At 40.0% G+C, this 22,923-nt stretch overlaps 1 protein-coding gene across 1 annotated transcript in view; it reads left to right on the forward strand.

Moving 5' to 3' along the window:
• Window positions 1–22,194, forward strand: part of AVL9 (AVL9 cell migration associated) — a 63,903-nt gene extending 41,709 nt beyond the window's left edge. Inside the window, exons 11-16 of the mRNA XM_081244665.1 lie at window positions 7,210–7,344; window positions 8,966–9,185; window positions 11,671–11,788; window positions 14,071–14,124; window positions 14,585–14,673; window positions 16,987–22,194. Coding sequence (XP_081100791.1) covers window positions 7,210–7,344; window positions 8,966–9,185; window positions 11,671–11,788; window positions 14,071–14,124; window positions 14,585–14,673; window positions 16,987–17,102 — 732 coding nt within the window. The 3' untranslated portion in view covers window positions 17,103–22,194. The remainder of the gene's footprint in view (window positions 1–7,209; window positions 7,345–8,965; window positions 9,186–11,670; window positions 11,789–14,070; window positions 14,125–14,584; window positions 14,674–16,986) is intronic.
• Window positions 22,195–22,923: the final 729 nt, after the last annotated feature.

Below are 22,923 nucleotides of genomic sequence, written 5' to 3' on the forward strand. Positions count from 1 at the left end.
TCTTCTTTACCCATTCATCCGATGATGGACACTTAGGTTGTTTCCATCTCCGGGCTATTGTAAATAGGGCTGCTATGAACATTTTGGTACATGTCTCTTTTTGAATTATGGTTTTCTCAGGGTATATGCCCAGTAGTGGGATTGCTGGGTCATATGGTAGTTCTATTTGTAGTTTTTTTTTTTTTTTTTTTTTGCTGTACGTGGGCCTCTCACTGCTGTGGCCTCTCCCGTTGCGGAGCACAGGCTCCGGACACACAGGCTCCGCGGCCATGGCTCGCGGGCCCAGCCGCTCCGCGGCATGTGGGATCTTCTGGGATCTGGGCACGAACCCGTGTCCCCTGCATCGGCAGGCGGACTCTCAACCACTGCGCCACCAGGGAAGCCCTATTTGTAGTTTTTTAAGGAACCTCCATACCGTTCTCCATAGTGGCTGTACCAATTCACATTCCCACCAGCAGTGCAAGAGTGTTCCTTTTTTTCCACACCCTCTCCAGCATTTATTGTTTCTAGATTTTTTGATGATGCCCATTCTGACTGGTGTGAGATGATATCTCATTGTAGTTTTGATTTGCATTTCTCTAATGAGTAACGATGTTGAGCATCCTTTCATGTGTTTGTTGGCAGTCTGTATATCTTCTGTGGAGAAATGTCTATTTAGGTCTTCTGCCCATTTTTGGATTGGGTTATTTGTTTTTTTGTTGTTTTTGTTTTTTGTTATTGAGCTGCATGAGCTGCTTCATTGTGGTGCATGAGTTTCTCATTGCGGTGGGTTCTCTTGCTGTGGAGCACAGGCTCTAAGCGTGTGGCCTTCAGTAGTTGTGGCAGACGGGCTTAGTTGTTCCACGCTGTGTGGGATCTTCTCGGACCAGGGATCGAACCAGTGTCCCCTGTATAGGCAAGCGGATTCTTAACCACTGTGCCACCAGGGAAGTCCCCCGTTTCATTTTTTAGTCAAAAAGGATTTATTGCCTTCCTATGTGCTAGGCTCGTATTAGGTTCTAAATTCTTGCAACCATGGTCTTGGAATCTACCATGAAAGACAGATACATCTGTCCAGTAACTAGAGCAATGTTTTATGTTTTCTCGAAGTACCTTCCTTTATGCCTGAAGTAAAAGAAAATGGATAGTATTGACTTGAACATGTATTTCCACTAGATGATAAATTCTTTCTGGGTTTATTCAGTTTTACAAATAAGTACTTGCCCCAAGTTAGTGTTGCTGAATAGTTAACAGAAAATGCTGTCTTTGTTCATTTTGTGACCTGATAGGGGATGCTGAAATTATCTTAATTGATTTCATGATTGAACTAATGCACATTTTCTTAAAACTGGGATTTAGGAGCCTGGGGAGAAAACTCAGGGCTCTCAAACTACTGAGTATACTCAATAGGCACAAATTGTGGGTTTTCTGAATTCATATGTGAGTGTCATGACTGCCTATACTTTTTGGAGCCCTTACTTTGCTGCTTCACCCACCCACTCTAATTTTTATCACTGTGGAGATATCAAGAGGGAGGGATTTTGTTTTTGTCTGCCAGGTTGCTGAATTAAAGCAATGTTAATGTGTTCTGTGTGCTGTTAATAAACTGTTCGGCAGAATATTCTTTTTGTGTCCATTATACGAGTACTGAATATATGATGGGCTTACCACCATCATTATGGTAAATTAAACTTTTTTTTTGGTTTTATGTTTTATTGTGTAATGATTCAAATCTAACTTGTTTAATCACAGTTTCACATACAATCGCTGATTCTTTCATGTCAGTAGCTTTCAAATATGGAATATACTTAAAAGTGAATTGCCTTTAGGCTTTTTTTTTTTCTCTTGAAGATGTTAAAAATCCTTGTACAGAAGAACTAGGTTAAAAAGCATCTTTAAAAATATATTATTTATTTTTGGCTGTGTTGGGTCTTCGTTGCCACACATGGGGTTTCTCTATTTGTGGCGAGCGGGGGCTACTTTTTGTTGTGGTGCGTGGGCTTCTCATTGCAGTGGCTTCTCTTGTTGAGAAGCTCGGGGTCTAGGTGCGTGGGCTCAGTAGTTGTGGCTCACGGGCTCTGGAGTGCAGGCTCAGTAGTTGTGGCACACGGGCTTAGTTGCTCTCTGGCATGTGGGATCTTCCCGGAACAGGGCTCAAACCCGTGTCCCCTGCATTGGCAGGAGGATTCTTAACCACTGCACCACCAGGGAAGTCCACAGTTTGCAACTGTTTTAGTAAAACAAATATATGAAAGAATTAAAAGTATATGTAGTTGGAAGCCAAAATTTTTTTCTGCTACATGTATTAAACTGCTTTATGTATTGCTTCTGAGTTTATATTTGGTTTGCTTGCTTACAGAGTATCATATTCAAATTTAGGGAACCTACAGATAACTTGTGACTAGCTAAAAAGTAATGGATGCATGTTTTTTAGTTTTATTTAAGTGGCACTATACTGTTTTTTTTTCCTCTCAACATTGTTTTTAGTTTCATCCGTAATTTTGCCTGAAGTTGTGTATTATTATTCCTCTGTAGTTTTCTGTTTTTGGCTATTCTGCAGCTTACGAATTCTGTGGATGGACATTTACATTGTTTTAAATTTCTGGCTACTACAAATAATGCTTCTATGAAATTCTTATTCGGAAATCTTGGCTGTATACATGCAAGCATTTCTTTAGGATTCAGTACCTAGAAGTGGGAATACTGGATTACAGGGAATGGGTATGTTAGCTTTACTAGAATAATTCCAAACTGTTTTCTAAAGTGGTCGTGACAGTTTCCATTCCCATAGCAGTGGTTAAGAGTTCCCATTGTTTCACATTCTTACCAACACTTGTTATTGTCAAACTTCCTAATACTTAGCCAATCTGATAGTATCTTCTGGCTCTTAGTTTGTAATTTTTTTTCAGTAGTCACTATTGAGGTTGAGCATCTTTTCATGTTCTTCTTAACCATTTGGATTTCCCTTTGTGTAGTAATTGTTCAAAGCTTCTGGGTTGTTTCCCTTGTTGTCACTGATTTGTGGGACTTAAAGCTTTGTAGTTTTGACTTCCACATTTTGGGTTTTATCTACCTGGAATTAATTTTTGTGTATGGTTGAGAAAGGGAGTCTGTCTCTGTGTTTTTTGTTGTTTCATTGGTGTATCTGTCTATCCCTGTGTCAGTCCTGCACTGTGTTCATTACCATGTATATTGAGTCAGGCAGAGATTCCCCTCTTGCTATTGTTCTTCGAGAGTTTCTTAGCCCTTTGCATTTCCACATTAATTTTATGATCAGCTTAAGTTCTCAGTCACACAGGTTGAGATTTTGAGAGATTACCTTTAAACGCTAGATAAAATTTTGGAGAGAACTGACATCCCTGAGGTATGGAGGCTTCCAGTTCATGAACATGCTTATCATCCCTGAACAGAGGAGAGATGAGAAAATGGCAGTTGGTCCTGATGGCATTGTAGCCCTTCCCAAGTCGCAATGGAGAAGGCACTATACTTTTGCAGCTCTTTAGCAGATCAGCTCACAACAGGTTTGCCAGATTTACCAAGCTGAGGTGTGTTTTTTGATGTTATTTGTTTTTTAGTTTTAATTGTGGTTTAAAAAAAAACATAAGATTTATCTTTACCATTTTTTAAATTTTTATTTTTATTTTTTTCTTTATTTTTGGCTGCGTTAGGTCTTTGTTGTTGTGCGCGGGCTTTCTCTAGTTGCGGCAAGCGGGGGCTACTCTTTGTTGCGGTGCGTGGGCTTCTCATTGCGGTGGCTTCTCTTGTTGTGGAGCATGGGCTCTAGGGACACGGGCTTCAGTAGTTGTGGCACGTGGGCTCAGTAGTTGTGGCTCACAGGCTCTAGAGCTCAGGCTTTAGTAGTTGTGGTGCACGGGCTTAGTTGCTTTGCAGCATGTGGGATTTTCCCAGACTAGGGCTTGAACCTGTGTCCCCTGCATTGGCTGGCAGATTCTTAACCACTGCGCCACGAGGGAAGCCCCATCTCTACCATTTTTTTAAAATTAATTAATTTATTTATTTTTGGCTGTGTTGGGTCTTCATTTCTGTGTGAGGGCTTTCTCTGTGGCAAGCGGGGGCCACTCTTCATCGCGGTGCGCAGGTCTCTCACTATCGCAGCCTCTCTTGTTGCAGAGCACAGGCTCCAGACGCGCAGCCTCAGTAGTTGTGGTTTACGGGCCTAGTTGCTCCACGACATGTGGGATCTTCCCAGATCAGGGCTCAAACCCGTGTCCGCTGCCTTAGCAGACAGATTCTCAACCACTGCGCCACCAGGGAAGCCCATCTCTACCATTTTTAAGTGCACAATTCAGTGGTGTTAAGTGTATTCTCATGGTTGTACTACAGATGTCTAGAACTTTCTCATCTTGCAAAACTGAAACTCTATAACCTTTAAGCCACAACTCCCCATTCTCCCCTCACCCCAGCCCTTGGCACCCATCATTGTTTCCATGAACTTGACTACTTTAAAATAGCTTACGTAAGTGGAATCATAATACAGCATTTATCTTTTTGTGACTTTCCTCTTTCAGTTAACATAATGTCCTCAAGGTTCATCCATGTTGTAGCATATGATAGGATTTCCTTCCTCCTCAAGGCTGAATAATATTCCATTGTACGTATATACCACATTTTCTTTATCCATTTATCCATCGATGGACATATGGGTTGCTTCTACATTTTGGCTATTTTGAGTAGTGCGGCTGTGAACATATGTGTGCAAATATCTCTTCAATTTTTTTTTTTAACCGTTATATATGGCAGCTCCAAATGTGGAAGTTAAAGCATCCTAGAAAAGTGGAAAGCCATGGTGAGTTTGGGTGTAGAGGCTGCTCTATGTGAAAGTACCCAGGCTCTTGTTGCCACCAGACACTGAAGACCTTTAAAAAATTTAGGCTAAATTGACCATCGTTAAAAATAACGATGGCAAAATTTTAAGGCCATTTTGATCTACTATTTAAAATAACTTTATAAATATGTAATACTTTTACATGGTTCAATATTCAAAAGGTTCCAAAGCATCTATAATAAAAAGTCTCTCTCATTCCATCCCCTGCTATTCAGTTGCTCTCTCCAGGGGCAACCAACCTTATCTTTTTTTTTTTTTTTTAAGCAAAATATTCCTTGGAGATGAACTTCATCACTTGCTGCAGTGCGTTCCATCATATAGAAGAACATTTATTCATTGCCCTGTTCATGAATAGTTAGGGTTCCTGTCTTTTGCAATGATAAGCAATGCTGCAATAAATAACTTTTTACAAATCTCACACGTGAACAGGTGTATCTGTAGGATAAGTACAAGAAGTAAAATGCTGGGTCAAAGAATATATGTATGTATAATATTTTAGGGAATTTTTTTTCATATTTTTAAAAAGCTTTGAACTATTGCCTTTTTTAAAAAAAACCACATTCTTAGTTTTCATGCTGTTATAGACTTAGCCAAGAATTCCACTGTTGACGGTAGACTTTTCTTCTCTAACAGAATCAATTATGAAATGCAATACTATGAGCAATTAAATCAATCTTTGTAAAAAATTGGCAGTTCTGAGAGTGCCTTTATCAAGAAGGATTCTCAGGCCTAGTTGGGGGAGTAGGGTATTCTGGGGTCCATATCAAGTTTGAAAGAGCATTCAATTTGTAGTATCTATGTTTAGAAACAGGTAGTTGGGGAGCGGGGAGCCTGTTGTTTTTAATACATAGCACACAAAGTAAAGCATGACCTGTGAGCCTTGCACCAGCTGTTTGAGTGATTTGGCCTAAGGACCAGGGGTCCTTTCCACCTTTAGTCACAAGAGGGTGTGGGGCTTCCCTGGTGGCGCAGTGGTTGAGAGTCTGCCTGCCGATGCAGGGGACACGGGTTCGTGCCCCGGTCCGGGAGGATCCCGCATGCTGTGGAGCGGCTGGGCCCGTGAGCCATGGCCGTTGAGCCTGCGTGTCCGGAGCCTGTGCTCTGCAACGGGAGAGGCCGCAGCAGTGAGAGGCCCGCGTACTGCAAAAAAAAAAAAAAAAAGAGGGTGTGGGTTGAGAGGCACTGTATACTGAATATGTCTAATGCATAGACATAGATTTTTTTTTGCGGCTTCTATTAGTTGGCTTTTTATAGAGCAGAGGAAGACACTGTCAAGAAGAAGAATAAAACCAGGTTTCTAGACATATATTCCAACTTTTGGAAGTCTTCTTTCATGTTAAGTATGTAACAACCAGCTGCGAGGTACAAGGCAGATGGTACATGCACGGAAGGACATGCAGTAGCAGAAGGGGTGTCTCCTGCCCTCCGAGAAATTCGTCTCGTGAGGGAAACAAGACACTATCCAGATAACTATAGTCAGTGTTTCTTAAAAAAAGAAGGTGAGAATAAAAAATAAATGAATAAAACTGTCATCAAACTTGATTGAAACAGATTCAGGGTTTCAGCAAGTCCTCCCTCCTGCCTTCACATGCAAATTGTGCCACTAGTTGGAAATCTATCTTGATATAGAATCTTTCAGCAGAAATTCCATTTCCTCCTTCAGTGCATCACTCCAGTGCTAACACCTTCATTTTCAGGATATAGGCTGCTTTCTGTGCACTTAACTCCCTGCTGTGGCTTGGTGGTTAAAGTATAATTTTCAGGGCAATGGTATTTTCAAATGCAATTCAAATGGAAAGTAATTAAATACACTACTGCCACTGTCATTTGTGCTTTAAACATTTAGTAGCAAGTGTCTTGAAATACTGTTGCATAATTTTAAACAATAGGACAGTAAAATAATTGCTATGCAGTGTTTGCTATTCTTGTAATAATACTTTGCTGGTTATGTGCAAATGCATGTGTTTTAAAATTTTACAAACAGCTTTTACAAACAGCTTTCTACTAAACAACATACTTTTTAATGGGCTTAATACTTCATTTCCTAAATGAAAAAAAATTCAGTTTGTTAGTTACAGTGGAGGCTTTTAAGTTGAACTGAGGAACAAAGTGGTCAAGTAAGACAGCCTTCATGGTAGACCACTTTGCCAAGATTGACCATTCATGGGGAAGCTTAGCAATTAACTGGCCTTAATACAGTCAGGACCTATGGTTGTTATTATTGGAATATTATTGTATTGAGTCAAAGATCAGCTGTGTTAGGAATGGTGTGGGGCTGGGGAAAGATGGGGAGTTTTATTTCCTACTATTAGCTCTCTAGGCTTGAGGAGAGACTTGGCTGTTCCATTACTTTTCTAATATTTTCTATTACTCTTGTAATTCAGGGATATCTGTGTTTGCCTTATATGGCATTGCAGCAACATCATCTTCTCTCTGATGTCACCATTCGAGGATTTGTTGCTGGAGCTACTAACATCCTTTTTCGACAACAGAAACACCTCAGTGATGCCATTGTGGAAGTAGGTTAAATATGAGTGTGGGTCCTTGACACCGCTGGTCTGTTTTCCTTCTTTCTTTTTGTTTTTCTTTTTTTTTAACATCTTTATTGGAGTATAATTGCTCCACAGTGGTGTGTTAGTTTCTGCTGTACAACAAAGTGAATCAGCTTTATGTATACATATATCCCCATTTCTCCTCCCTCTTGCATCACTCTCCCTTCCACCCTCCCTATCCCACCCCTCTAAGTGGTCACAAAGCACCGAGCTGATCTCCCTGTGCCATGCGGCTGCTTCCCACTAGCTATCTATTTTACATTTGGTAGTGTTTATAAGTCCATGCCACTCTCTCACTTCGTTCCAGCTTACCCTTCCCCCTCCCTGTGTCCTCAAGTCCATTCTCTACTTCTGCGTCTTTATTCCTGTCCTGCCCCTAGGTTCTTCAGAATCTTTTTTTTTCTTTAGATTCCATATATATGTGTTAGCATATGGTATTTGTTTTTCTCTTTCTGATTCCTTCTTTCTTAATTGGAATTTGGGGCATAGTAATAATACTAATCGTGGTAATAGTTGCTTCCTTTGCCAGGCATCCTAAGTGCCTTAGGTATATGAACTGGTCTGGTTTTCATAACAACCTTTGAAATAGGCATTGTTACTGTCTGTATTACACCTGCAGAAGCTAAGGAACAGAGAGATCAGACAGCTACTAACTGGATGAGCCAGGATTCCTACCTAGGCAATCTGGTCCTACTACAGTCTCACAATTAAAATGTGTTTATCGTATAAATATTTTAAATACTTCTAGCTTGTTTAATATGCCCCGATATCAAGAGGAAGGAATTAGAGATAAATATTTGACATCTTATTAATATATAAGAAATTTAAATAATTTGTTCAATTTTACAATTAAAATAATTTTTACAAATGCTTGAGGGTGATTTCGGCCACCCTAAGGTTTTTGTAGTTTCTAACAGAAAGTACCAGAATGTGCTTCCTGGGAAAACGTTTATAATACAATAAATGAAAAATCTGGGATTCAAAGCTATATGTATCCCAATTTTGAGGGAGAAAAATACATATACTTTCCAAGGCAGGAGGATACAGATGGGAGGACCACAGAGTTTTCTCAACATTATTGGTTACATTCTAGCTGTGCAGTTGGTTGGCAAGTTCATGAGTATTTGTTTTATTATTATACTTTAAAACTAACCTGTAAGTTACATATATTTCTTTCTGTATCAAGTATTACATAATAAAAATATTCCAAAGTGTCTGTGCAATCAAAGGAAAAATTTTTAGGAACTATATTTAATTGTATTCATTTCTGTTTGTATGATAAAGGTGATTTTAACTATACATTTCTATATTTTCCAAAATATTTAGTCAACGTGAATTACTTTTATAATTCAAGATTAAATATTTATGCATATATTTTCTAAGAACAGAAAATGAGCATTTTTAAAATAGTGAAAGAAAAAAACCTTCAGTGTAAAAAACCTGTCTCTTTCTTAGGCTCACCTTTTGAGAATGCTGTTATTCATATTTTTTATTTCCAGCTCCAACTTCCCAGTAGTTACTCTTTAAAGTGTGGCATGGATATCTGCGTGAATGCCCAGACTCTGACTTATACCTGGGTACCCTCTAGGTAGAAGAAGCTCTGATCCAGATCCATGATCCAGAACTCAGGAAGCTGCTTAACCCAACCACTGCAGACCTAAGGTTCGCAGATTACCTAGTGAGGCATGTGACCGAGAACCGGGATGATGTCTTCCTGGATGGCACGGGCTGGGAGGGAGGTGACGAATGGATTCGAGCCCAGTTTGCAGTCTACATCCATGCACTGCTGGCCGCCACACTGCAGTTAGGTAAGGAGCTCACAGCCTCTTTCTCATTTTGTAACTCTTACGATGTTTTGAATTGTGTAAGAAACAAGTTTATGAAAAATTACCTGTCACTCCCTTATACAGACTTAACCACTCTTTGCATTTTGAGTACTTTATATCCTTCTAGACCTTTTTCTAAGCCTGTGTTTTGGATTTTAGTTTTGTGGTATTTGTGGTAGTCCTTTTACAAACATGGATCCCATTTTTCATGTTTTTTATAACTTAGTTTTTCTTTATAATAGAAACATAAACGTATTATCAAGAGAGTAAATGCAGATCTTCATCCCTTTTTACATGGCCCCTTAGTATTCCACCATATGGAAGGATATATCAGTATTTGAGTGCTATTTATAAACACTGCTTACATGTTAAGATATATAATGGGTGAAAAGAGAAATATAAAAAATAGAAATCATTGAAAATCACATTCTGAGTGATTAGACCTTCAAATTTATCCCCCATTCTGAGAAATTTTATCCCTATTAAGTGGTTAAAATGGAACAGGCAAACATAGAATCACTGCTGAGTTAAAATTATCTCATTCCCCCATGGAAAAGAATATATACAAGGAGAAAATGAAGCTCTGCAATGAACTCTCACACCATGGACACCTACCCACCCTGGACACTTGGCATATATTCAGTACTTCTGGTGGTGGAGGTGTTAAAAGAGTATAGAGCTTTTGTTTTTCCTTCTTTTCAATTATCCAACTATTTCGCAGTTGCTTTTTTAAAAAATGTAGTGGAATCCACATAACCTAAAATTTACCATCGTAACCATTTATGAGTGTATCGTTCCACGGTGACATTACGTACCTTCACATTGTTGTGTTAGTAGATTTTTAATCAACCTCACTACTGCCACCTCCCAGGTTAGTTCTTCACATAATATATATAGTTTTAAACCCAGGCTTCGGGCATATTCTTCATTCGTTAGGAAAGCTAACGGAGCGACTCCTTATTTGCTAATGGGATTTTTTTTTTAATGTCTGCCTCTTCTATAGTTGTAGCAGCTGAGACCCCAATATTAAATCCTCTAACTCAGAATCATTCAGTTTATCTAGTAAGAAAACCCAAGTCTCCACCAGCCATGTAGCTTCCTGAGTAATTAATTTACTTCTTAAAAATATTTGCCCAGGTAGCTGTGAGCACTGAATAATACATAGTAGCTAACTTTTGGGGGGAACGTTTAACATGTGCAGCACCCCCTTTTTTGAGCACGTAACATCTGCTAACTCATTTCATCCTCCCAGCAATCCTAGAGGTAGATACTGTGTCATCCTCATTTTACAGAAGAGAAAGTGAGGCATAGAGAGGTTAAATAGTTTGCTCTTCCACCTGGTAAGAGGCTGAGCTGGGACTTCAGCCCAAGAAGTCTGGCTCAGGCCCAAGCTCTTAAAGGAAATTCAGTCCAGTGAGCCGTTTGAGGAGTATGTTCTTAAAAGAACTTCCTTATGCTGCATACAGAACCGTGTTATGTCCTTCTCTTCCTCTCCCAGCAAAAAAAGTCACATGTTTCACCCTCAGAGCAAGCAACTTGAAGTTAACATATGGAGCAATAGCCATTTGAATCAGTCCTCGAAACCTTTTCTATTCTTCCAAGTAGAAGAAACGCTCCGCATTGAAGCTTCGCCTCAATAGTGATAAAGCCAAAAAGTTTTAAGCATTTAAATATATGAAAATCTCCTTGTTATTTTAAGTATTTTGACTGTGAAATGCATGTAAACTCAAGAGTAAGTTTCACTGAATAGTGAGGCAAAGAAAAGTAAATAGTGTCTAAAAAGAACCAATTAATGTATTCTTTCTAATTGCCTTTCTTAGAAAAATGGCATTTGTGAGGGCTTCCCTGGTGGCGCAGTGGTTGGGAGTCCGCCTGCCGATGCAGGGGACACGGGTTCGTGCCCCGGTCTGGAAAGATCCCACATGCCGCAGAGCGGCTGGGCCTGTGAGCCATGGCCGCTGAGCCTGCACGTCCGGAGCCTGTGCTCCGCGGCGGGAGAGGCCACAGCAGTGAGAGGCCCACGTACCGCAAAAAAAAAAAAAATGGCATTTGTGAAAAGATGAAAAGATACCCTAATTGCCTGCTCCATGTATATACATCAGTATGTTTAACCCACTATCCAGCCTATAGATTTTAATAAATAATACTATGCCTCCTTACCTTGGTAAGGAGAACTTGGAAATATTTTGGAGTTTTAAGGAACCTTAGAAAATATTTGGCTCAGCCCCCTTATTTTCTAGTAAGAAAAACGAAATTCTGAGTGAGTAGTGACTTACCAAAGGCCACATCGCTTCTTTAACAGGATTTCTGGAATTAGACCCAAGATTCCTGACATCTGGTAGGCTGTCTCCCCAAGAAAGCAAGGGGACAGGAAGGCTAAAGCCATTTCTTTACTGGTTTAGGTTATTAATCTCTACATCCCTGACTGGCTACAGTCCAGCTCAATTTTTAAATATTTACTTGACAGATAATGAAAAGATCTTATCAGACTATGGGACGACCTTTGTTACAGCATGGAAGAACACTCACAACTACAGGGTCTGGAACAGCAACAAGCATCCAGCACTTGCAGAAATAAATCCGAAGTAAGCACATCCTCTGAAGGTTGATAGAGGTGGTTCACTTACTAAGTGTGCCCCAACATAAAGAAAATCATACCTTAACTCTGATGATATTGTGAATATCTTCAAGAATCTCCCTGAGTAGATTTTTATAAAAAGGCTCCCAAGTACAGAGAAGCAGCTGAAAACTGCTTCCTTATTCACACTTCTTACCCACAAAACACAAGGCATTTTGGAAGCACTAACATTTCTCCCAGCTTCCAGCGTGATTTGGAGACAAAGTCCTGGCCTGTGAGGATCCTCCTACCTCATGGTTCTTCCCTCCCTTTCCCTGGATCTGTGCTCAGCAGAATGGTCAAACAAGACAGAACCCTTGAGGGAAATAGCACTGGTTAAAACTGAGAGGTTATTTTAAAATATGAAGTGTGAACAACTAAAGTTAGTATTTGAACTCCTAGATTTGCAGTCAAATCTGATGCAGTTTCCACATCAGATTCTAGATCCAACAAAATTTAATACCTTTCACAGTGTCGACTGCTGGGCAAAGACTTTATCCCATGTAAAAGACATTTAAACATGCTGGGGAGTGGGGCCATTAAGAAATAATACTACGTGAATGGCAGAGTAGCGTCTAAGGAGATCAATTAATATAATGTGTACATCTTGGCAACTTCTTTTCTAAATTAAAAAATATAATTTTTTATTTACAATACAAGTATACGTTGAACGTTGGTTTTCATTTGTATTTTAAACTTCTCAGTGAGAATCTGAAAAAAATCAATTTAGTACTGATTACCATATTATTTGGGAACTATGGTAAACTTAGCTCAACTGGGGATGTGATTTAAGTGGTGCTACAAACACAAAACCCAGGAATTATGTCATAGTAACTTGCAGAAGCATCTGTAAGGAAGCAGGGTTTGGGAGAACATGTCTGCCAATACTTTGTACCTATGAAGAACAATGACTAGGTTCCGGACCGATTTGGGGGAATTTAATCCTCATACTGGGCTGTAGCAGAAACCTATGTTGCCATTTGGGTGTGGTAGAAACAGAGAGAATTAAAAGGCACAAGCGTTTTAATGGTATTAAATGAAAGGACTAAGAGTTCAGTTTTCTCCCTCACTAACCACAAGGTCTGTGTTCTAAAGAGTAATAAGGAGAAACAGATGTGAGTTTGTTTGCCTGGCGGCGCTCCTTGTGGTAGTGCTGGGGGAGTGACCGCTCATAGTTTGGTCTCCTCCCCGGTACTCTGACCTTCAGCCTGGTCAGATCTTTACGCAGCCCCTGCGTCTGCTGTAGTGCCTTTAACTTGAAGCAGCTCGACAGATTGTGTTGCAGGTCCATATGAGGATTAGCTGAAATGTGTTTTAAAGGAATGTAAAAACAATACTCTTAAAAATATGTAAATAAATTGCAGTTACTTAGATTGAGGAGAAAACTGAAGAAAAGGACCAGAAAAAAAAAAAGGTAGGGAAATTATGCAGATATGACCATCAGCAGATGTTCAATATTTTCACCAAATTCAAAACAAGAAATGATAGTCTTCAACTGTCACCAGGGGGTATAATTTAGAAATGTTCAAAACTAAATGTAAGGTTTGAGATCTATGAAACCCTTTCTTCAACTCCTAAAGATCAGAGAAGGTAGTCCTCTGACTTCCCTTAAAAGCAGCAGGCATGTTTCATCCTTTAAGCCCAGCGTTTGCAGGAATAGAGAATGATGAACTAATCTCTCAATTCTTTGCAACCGGTGATTCAGAAATCCAGAAAAAGAGGGGTTGTTAACGTATGCTTAATATGGCCAATATATCAATTTGTTTTCATTTGAAAAGCCATAAATAGCATTTTGATATTTCAGTAAGTGGCTACAAATGTCTCTAGGGTCACTTTCTTTGTTAGACACTGACAGAGAGACCCCTGCGTATGAGATAAGAATTTGAATATTTATTGACGCCTTGTTTTATAGTGTAAAGTTGATCAGGTTGCCTGATTTTAAAATGTCGGTGCTTGGGCCCCACCCCAGACCAGGTAAATCAGAACATTAGGGAAGCACTAACACAAATCATCCCCACCCAAGAAAAAAAGCACACCTATTTTACAAGCAAGGACATAAGCTCAGAGGGACTTACATAACTGTAAGTGGAGAGCTGTGATCAAAGCCCTGTTTCCTATATCGCATTTGGAGCACTGCCACCCTGCTGAGTCACCCCTGCGAGGGAGGTTTCCTGATTCTTCCATGTGATAACTGTGTTGCAGCTTTATTGGTGAAATACTCACGGTCTAAACTCAAACTTTGTTTTACAGCCATCCTTTCCAAGGCCAGTATTCAGTGTCAGACATGAAGTTAAGATTCTCACAGTGAGTATTTAGGGAAAATACTAGGAACAGTCTTATGTCTGAATTTATGCCATGTGTTTCATTGCTAATTGGGAATTGTTTTTCTCCACTTCACAGACTTGTGCTTCAAATAGTAACCAAATATGTGCATAACATTCTCTAGCTCAGCAGTGTGTATGTTTCAAAGTGAAAACACTGCTGTTTCATGGAGAATGGTGTGAACTAATAGCCAGATTTGCCATTTTTATTCTGGTGAAGTTACTTTAGCATATTGTGACTGTAGGAAGAGTTAAGCATATATCCTTTAGTGTTTTCTGAAAATTCACATGCTTCAAATGTTAGTAAATTAATTGATGCATAACAAATAATGAATTATTTAGCTTCTTTTCTCAGTACTGATTTGGGGGATGGTTATGGAGCGGTGAATGTATACCTGAGAGATTTTTTTAAATTGTACTTAACATTTCTCTCCTTTACTCAGTTCTGTTCAAAACAGTGAACGTGGCAAAAAACTTGGAAACGTCATGGTCACAACGAGTCGGAATGTTGTGCAAACAGGAAAAGCTGTTGGTAAGGATGTCTTAGGCAGGAACAGATTGGAATCATAACACATCTCTTCTCTATCCTCAATATGTCATTGATAAAAACATAAAGTTGTAGAGATCTGTGTATCACATAATAATGCAAGATGATCGAATACAGAGGTTTTTGTTTTAAATTTTGGCCTTATTCATTAAAACAATTCTTGTGGCACTAGATAATGTCAAACCAAGTTTAGCAAATTTTGTCCTATCTGTTCTGTTACCAGGATTCAAGCTTCTCTGGAGTTTTCCCTCCATTCCCTGAGCTGCCCACAGTTCTTTTTTTAAAATTTATTTATTTATTCATTTTTGGCTGCACGCGGGCTTTCTCTAGTTGCGGCCAGCAGGGGCTACTCTTCGTTGCAGTGCGCGGGCTTCTCATTGAGGTGGCTTCTTGTTGCAGAGCATGGTGGCTTCTTGTTGCGGAGCACAGGCTCTAGGCGCACCGGCTTCAGTAGTTGTGGGTCACAGGCTCTAGAGTGCAGGCTCAGTAGTTGTGGCTCATGGACTTAGTTGCTCCGCGGCATGTGGGATCTTCCCCAGACCAGGGCTCGAACCCATGTCCCCTGCATTGGCAGGTGGTTTCCCAACCACTGTGCCACCAGGGAAGTCCCAGCCCACAGTTCTTTATAAATAGTAGAGAGCCATAATAATAAAGTAGGCATTAGGAGCTGCCATCTTTTAAGGTAGTATCACACAATAAAGAAGATCAGTGAAACCAACAGTTGTTTTTATGAAAAAATCAACAACATTAGTGAAACCTTTTAGACTAATAAAGGGAAAAAGAAGATACAAATTACCAGTATTGGGCATGAAAGAGGGGACACCACTGTAGATCTTACAGAAATTAAAAGGATAATAAGAATATTGTGAATAATTTTATGCCAATTTTTCAACAACTTAGGTAAAATCTACAGTTTCCTTGAAAGACTCAAATCGCCAAAACCAATGCAGTAAAGAAATAGAAAATCTGAATAGCCCTATATCTGTTAAATAAGTTGAATTAAAATTTAAAAGCTTGCCACAAGGTTTTAAATATAATCTAAACACGGATGGCTTCACTTACGAATTTTATCAAACATTTAAGGAATAATGCTACTGTTACATAAACTCTTTCAGAAAGTAGTGGTTGAGGTAATACTCCCCAACTCATTTACTGAGCCCAGTATCACCCTGATACCAAAGCCAGACAAATGGTAACATGCTGTTGTATACACCCTTCTGTACCTTTTTTCACTTAAAATATTTTGAAGATTATTCCATATCCTTTCTAAAGAAACTTCTTGTTCCCTCTTTTCTATATTTTTAACTTTATTTTTATATTATTTCAAACTTAAATTGTGCAACAGTGTACAAGGAACTCCCAGTTATCTCAGATTCACTGATTATTTACATTTGGCTATGTTTGCTTTGTCATATCAGTATTGAAAATAGGACCCGTCTCCTTTCTTAGCTCCTGAGAGAGCTTGGCTAACCCTTACTGAACACAACTCAAAAGCCCCAGAACTAAGTGATCTCTGTGCAGGGGTCCTCGTAGCTCTAACGTCCTGTATATCCAGAGATAGGGTGAGAGAACTACTCCACACACTCTTCTTAGAAGAGAGACACAAGGCACATAGCCCCATCACTATGGAAAAGTAGGAAAATTCTACTTCCTCATAGTTATATGATATCAGTTGTTAGTTAAATTTTAGTGATGCTGCTGATATTTAAATTCTAAGGCCTATTCTCTTCTTCCACACTCCCTTCATCAAGAATAGTGAGTATGGATGATTCAGCTTAAATATTTCACTTTAACATGAGATAACACTCTTAAAAACAAAACAGACCTCAGGCAGATAGAGCTCTGTGTGTCTTCATTTGATGCAACATCATTTTAGATGACAACAACAAATTTCCCTAAGCAGCCTAACAATTCTTCCCTGCAGGTGGTTTTTAGTTATCAACTTAGATTTAGGGTACAGCGAGCTCATAGGACTTTTTCAGCTGTCCAAGTCATTCTGCTGCACAACCAGTGCTGACAACCACTGGCCTGGCACAGTGGGTATTAAGGAAAGAGTTTGCTCAAGATTTTCAAAATGCTTAGGAGAGCAGGGTCTTCACCCTGGTATTATCCAGGTTCCTCTTAGACATTCCCATGGTAAGGGATTATTTTGAAACTAGAAGTGTAAATGGTATTTTAGTAACTATTAACATATCGGTTGCAGTTAATTAACATTTATTCATTAACATTGGTTTTTCAGTGTCTCTTAACAAAAGTGAAGACATTTTTCCTTTTGTTTTTCCCCTTCTTTCCATTCAGGCCAATCAGTTGGAGGAGCTTTTTCCAGTGCAAAGACAGCCATGTCTTCATGGCTTTCTACTTTCACCAGTTCCACTCCACAGAGTCTCACTGAGCTGCCTGACGGGAAGCCCTGAGCGGAGCAAGCCACCCAGCAGCTGCTGTCGCTTTCTTAGGTTTAAGTGTCCCCTGTCTGTCTGCTGCTCCCAGACTGTTCCTCTTCACCGACCACAGGTCCACAGCAGGGACCGATAGGTCAAACTGTTTACATGGACGGTTGCCCTCTGTGTAAATGAATGTCATGGGATGCTGAAAAGACAAAACCACAAACGTGGCAGGGACGGCTTCCCAGGTTGGGGTTTAAATTGACTACTTTTATTTCAGTCTGAGCCTGATTGAAACGCAGTGAACGTTCTAGTGAATTTTGAGTTCTGATAGTATACATTTGTTTACTTTAGAAAAGTTTTTACTTGGTGTAAATTTTGTTCTGTTGTTGCTGTTTGAATATCCAGATGGATGTTTATATGTGCTAAGATTAAGTTATATTACTATTTTCATTTCTCTAAAGTGGGCCCTAAAATGTGCTTACATTTAACAGTAAGGGGCCATATAAACCAGCCCTTCATTATTATCTTGCTGAGTTATATGAGGATTTTTTGTTTGTTGGTTTTCTACCTACAAAACACATTTATCACTTCACTTCCTCCTAGAAACCGTGGAAGTCAGAGGTGGTAGTTCTGAGGATGGAGTGTTTTGTTTTGTGCTTTTAATTTATTCTTTCCCAATCCTAAGGACTTGCTTTGAGGTGTCAAGGTGGGTCACTGTGCTTTCTTCCTTTTCCTAATTGTTCAAGTAGATGTGCAAAGAAACAGCATGGTGACGGTTTTAGCAGTGTTCAAGCAGTTTAACTGAGTGTATATTTAGGGCAAGACTTTTAAAGATCTAGGTGTTAGTTCTATTGACTGTAGTAATATTGCAATCTTTACATGCCTTTTTTAACCCAAAGTTTGTGCCTTCTATTTCTTCTTTTGAACAGTTTTCCATTGGGTGTTTACAGACTTACTGGTTTTTTCTTAGTCTTAATCTTCATAAAGCTTTTCAGGGCGCTTGGCCTTCCTACTTCCCTGATAGAAAATCCTCGTGTAATCAGTCTCTACCCCCTTCCAAAAGTATTTATGAAAGAAAAGCAAGATGATCTGTAAATATTAAATAGAAATCTCATCTTGGCTCACATTTAGAAAAGCAAGAGAAGAAAACTACAGCCATGACATCAGTCATGTTTCATGAAGGACACCTGGGTTCATTTTAGACACAGGTGTGCTTACTACTGAAGATTTTTGCACAACTAGACCTCATGTGGCTGCCAGGCTCAGCTCTCATTTGCTTTTCAAGGGGACTTTGGCTGGGTGTTCTCAGGGAGTACTTACAGGCGACAGACTGCTTTTTCAGTAACAAAAGATACTTGGAAAATACATCATGAGTATAATCCACATTTGATATAAAGAGTATTGAGAAAATCGGGGACCTAATTAGGGAGGACGCTTGATTATATTTGATTTATCCTTTAAGAAATGTTTGTGTAAGAAGCACTACTAAGGCATGTGAAATGAAACATAGGGACATAATCTAAATATCCCTAAAATTTCCAATTTGTGTTTTAACACAAGTCCTGCACACCTAAAAGCGTACTTCCCTTTGAGTATAATAACTCAAGGTAAAGGGCTTATTGTGAGAACTCTGTTAATTCCACTTCTAGGAAAGTTTGCTTTCTCAGGAAATACTATTTGAAGAGAAGAAAGTAGTACCAAACAAAACTTTAAAAGGTACTTTAAAGTTGCACTGAGACTAACATCTTATTGTTTCGTGAGGCCACATTGTTGGGTAGAGTGTGATAGCGTATCGGGGCACAGTTGCTACTCTCGACTGCCGGGCTGTTCACGGCGCTAAGAGTGCTGTGAGTGGTCAGCCAGCATGCTGCTGGTTCCTCCTTTCGTTTATATGGCTTGTATGATTGGGGTGAATTCTCATCTCTCACTATTCAAAGAAGTCCAATCCACTTTGGAATCCCACTGAAATAAAACAAGTTACATAATATTTAACTTTGCTTTAGTATCACTTACTCCCTATTTTATATACACCTTAAAGGAACTTTCTATTCATGTTTCTGGTTAAGAGTTCAACTCTTATTTACAGTGGTCATTTAACTGACTTTCAACATAAAGTGAGAATTTCAGAAGATAGAACTTTTGTCATAGAAATGGTCAAAAGACCATAACTTTGTTTCCTTCAGGTTCTAGAGGTATGGGCATCTTCAGGGAGTGCAGGCTATTACATTGTTGCTGGGGGGCCCTGGGGCAGCCAGCACAGTTGCAGGCAGGAAGCCTGGCCCCTGGTCCCGGGAGCCTACGTGCTTCAAGTTTGGGTTCCAGGCTCCAGCCCAGCATCCAGCCTGGAAGCAGTAGCCTCCTCCAGCCACTGGCTCTGTGAGTGGAGCCAACACTGGTGTGGCTGTCTTCAGACAAATCACTGGAAAAGGTGTGTGCTTTGCTTGGCCACAGTGTTTTTGTCTGAGAACTGAGTGCGTTTATGTAGGCCCGAGGGAGCTAGGGTCAGCCAGCCTTTTTCAGAGTGTGCCAGGCAACACAGACTGCATCCATAGCTTCGTGGAGACCTCGCTCCTGTCCAGATGACTTAAAAAGAGTGTTTGGAAAAAGTCCCTGGTGTGCTTTAATTCCTACTAGGCACTGTAATGATGATGACATAGGTAAAGGAAAGAGTGTTAAAGCTGGCCCAAGTGTCCTGAGTTAAGTGAATAGGAAAAGTTGCCTGTTACAGTACGGCTTAGGGTTATTTTGCACCTGCATTTGGCTCACATAACCAGTATGAATAGTCTATCTCCAAATCCGTTAGTGATTTACTAGCCCCCAGGCCCTAAAATACAATTCTCTTCTACTTTTTTTTTTTTTTGCGGTACGCGGGCTTCTCACTGTTGTGGTCTCTCCCGTTGCGGAGCACAGGCTCTGGACGCGCAGGCTCAGCGGCCATGGCTCACGGGCCCAGCCGCTCCACGGCATGTGGGATCCTCCCCGACCGGGGCACAAACCTGTGTCCCCTGCATAGGCAGGCAGACTCTTAACCACTGCACCACCAGGGAAGCCCCGCTCTTCTACTTTTTGCTTTAAGAAGCACAGCAGCTATATCTTTGGGCAGCAAACCGGAGCATATGATGTGAATTCCTCAACCTTATCTTGCTTTCCAAGTCCTATATTAAGCATTGGTTTTTTTTGTTTGTTTTTGTTTTTAGAATAATTTACTTAGAAAGGGAAGGAGAAAACAAATTAGGAAGGGAGAGGTGAGAAGTTGCAAAGCCGAGAGACAAAGTCCTTTAAAATCTGAATGAAAGTACTTTGAGAGCAGTATTTTTTTTTCTTTTGGTATAAATTTATTTATTTTTGGCTGTGTTGGGTCTTTGTAGCTGCACGCAGGCTTTCTCTAGTTGCGGCGAGCGGGGGCTACTCTTCATTGCGGTGCGTGGGCTTCTCATTGTGGTGGTTTCTCTTGTTGCGGAGCATGGGCTCTAGGAGCACGGGCTTCAGTAGTTGTGGCATGTGGGCTCAGTAGTTGCGGCTCGCAGGCTCTAGAGCGCAGGCTCAGTAGTTGTGGCGCACGGGCTTAGTTGCTCTGCAGCATGTGGGATCTTCCCGGACCAGGGCTCAAGCCCATGTCCCCTGCATTGGCAGGCTGATTCTTAACCACTGTGCCACCAAGGAAGCCTGAGAGCAGTATTTAATATGCTAAAGGTTATAAGAATTCTTTTATGAAGAACTTAGATTTTTCATCTGCTAGCTACAACTTTTAAAATGAGGCTTTAACTTTATCTCCCTGGCAGGCAGTTTTTGTTTTTAATTTGTTTTATGGAAGTTACAGCCAGTGGTCCTTTTCCCTGAGGCCTGGTGATGAGTTTAGGAGCACCCAGCCCTGTAAGGGGCCAGTGGACTTACCCTGAACCCCTTGAACTTTTATCTGCTTCAGCAGTTTGGGAAAGTAGCCTGTTAAGCTGGTAGCCGGTAAGTGTTGCCTGTTATTTTATCAGGGAGTTGGTTGGGACTCTTGAGATGGCATTGACATTTGCATGCTCTGATTGTTTGACCAGAGGTGGCACGTCATTCATGGCCTTTCCACCCAGTTCTGTGGTAGCCTCTAAACATGATAGAGAATGCAGCCCTAGTTTCTAGAAGATGATTGTCATGCCGTGTAGTTCAGCGTGCCACTACGAGTCTTTTCATTCCAAGTCTTTGGACTTCATAACATTGGAATTGTTTTTTCATCATTTCCAACATTCCATAAATATTTGTCAAGGACAAAGAAAAGGAATGTGGATCCTTATTCTTCTCATATAAATAACTTTGTACACATGACTTCCTGCTTTCATATGAAGGAGAAGAAACTAGCTCCCTTGTATGGCAGCTCCAAAACTAAAAGATTGTTGGACGTATAAGGGGTTGAATATATTTTGTAAAATGCTAATGTATTTGTATCTCTGTGCTGTTCTAAAGATTACCTTTTTACTTATATTAATTAAAGATATAGAAAATATATATTTAAATCATGTTAAATGGGACACAACTTAGGGATTTTCCTCAATCTTATTTTTCATCAGCTTCTCACACTCATATAGTATGCTGCTCAAATTTTTTTGTGTGCAATATGAATATTTGAACATTTCAGTCAGGTACTGAGCCAGAAAAGGTAATTGAAGTTTTTAGAAAACTTACGTGCTTAGAAAATATATTGTTTTCTTGAAATATTAATAATTTATAGCTGGAAATATAGGATCAAGACTTGTTTCAGGCCACTTGATCACTGGTTCCTAAATTTAGGAAGCATATGATTAACAAGTTGGTGAAAGCATTTAGTGGGTACAGGAATAGTTTAAATACTTGAGATTAAAGGTTTTCCACACACCCCGTTCTAAGAAAGTTTAGCTTAGAAATCTTAGAAAGTTTTCTTAGGAAGTTTAGAGCTATGGTACATGTTTTTGATCAGAAAGGTAGTTTCTCTTTGCTCTAGTAGTTTTATAATTTGTACTAGTCTTTTGTTTCTGTTGTCATTTGTTTTTTAAAAAATGTTAAAATTATAAATCACGTCCAATCATACTGAATTGTAAAACTTCTACTGTATCTTTATTTTAAGGAAAAATGAGAATAAAATTATCCTGTTTCTCCTGCATACAGTGGACTTGGCCTGTTTTTCTAGAAGTACCCTTCATGTTGTCAGTGTGGTTTCTGGCCTGCTTCACAGTTGGACAGAAGGGCCAGCTTCGTTTATTAGGAAACCAGCAGAACTAAAGGACGCATTGCTCGTTTTTTTTTACTCTCTCATTTTGAAAATACTTGTGGTGCTTCAGTTTGTGAGGTGGTGACCCTCGCAGCAAGAATGTTTAGTGCCTGGGGCTGCACAAAGTACAACCAAATGGAGTTTGGTCGTGCAGTAACATCTTGTTACATGCTCACGGACGAAATCCCCAGGGGACTAGGATATTGCCCCAAGCAACCCATTTTTCCATCCGTACTGGTGAGCTTCAAAATAACCTTGACATTTCCACTGAGGACTCCTAGCACATTTTCACATATGTATTTCCATGTACCATGGTTTCCTTACAGCTGTTCTGCAAAACAGCTTCACAGAAGAAGGAGACAACTTTCTTTGCTTCCAGGAGTGTGCGCTGCCTTGAGTACAGGGTTAAATTTAAGGTACCGGTGTTCTTACAGCGTGGACTGTTGCTGCCTGGAGCTGACAAGGTGACTCGGGCAGTAGAGCTCGACACCGCCAACATCTCCTTTTTCCGAGGACCTGTTCCAGCTGCGCTTCAGGCTCTGCCGTGGTGAGGGGATGGTCCCCCATCGTCTCCCAGGTCAGAGCTGCCTTCTTCATTTTGATAGGATGGGAGTTGCAATG

The sequence above is a fragment of the Mesoplodon bidens genome (genome assembly GCF_964165515.1).
Source record: "Mesoplodon bidens genome assembly, chromosome: 9".
In the NCBI taxonomy this organism is placed as follows: Eukaryota; Metazoa; Chordata; class Mammalia; order Artiodactyla; family Ziphiidae; genus Mesoplodon; species Mesoplodon bidens.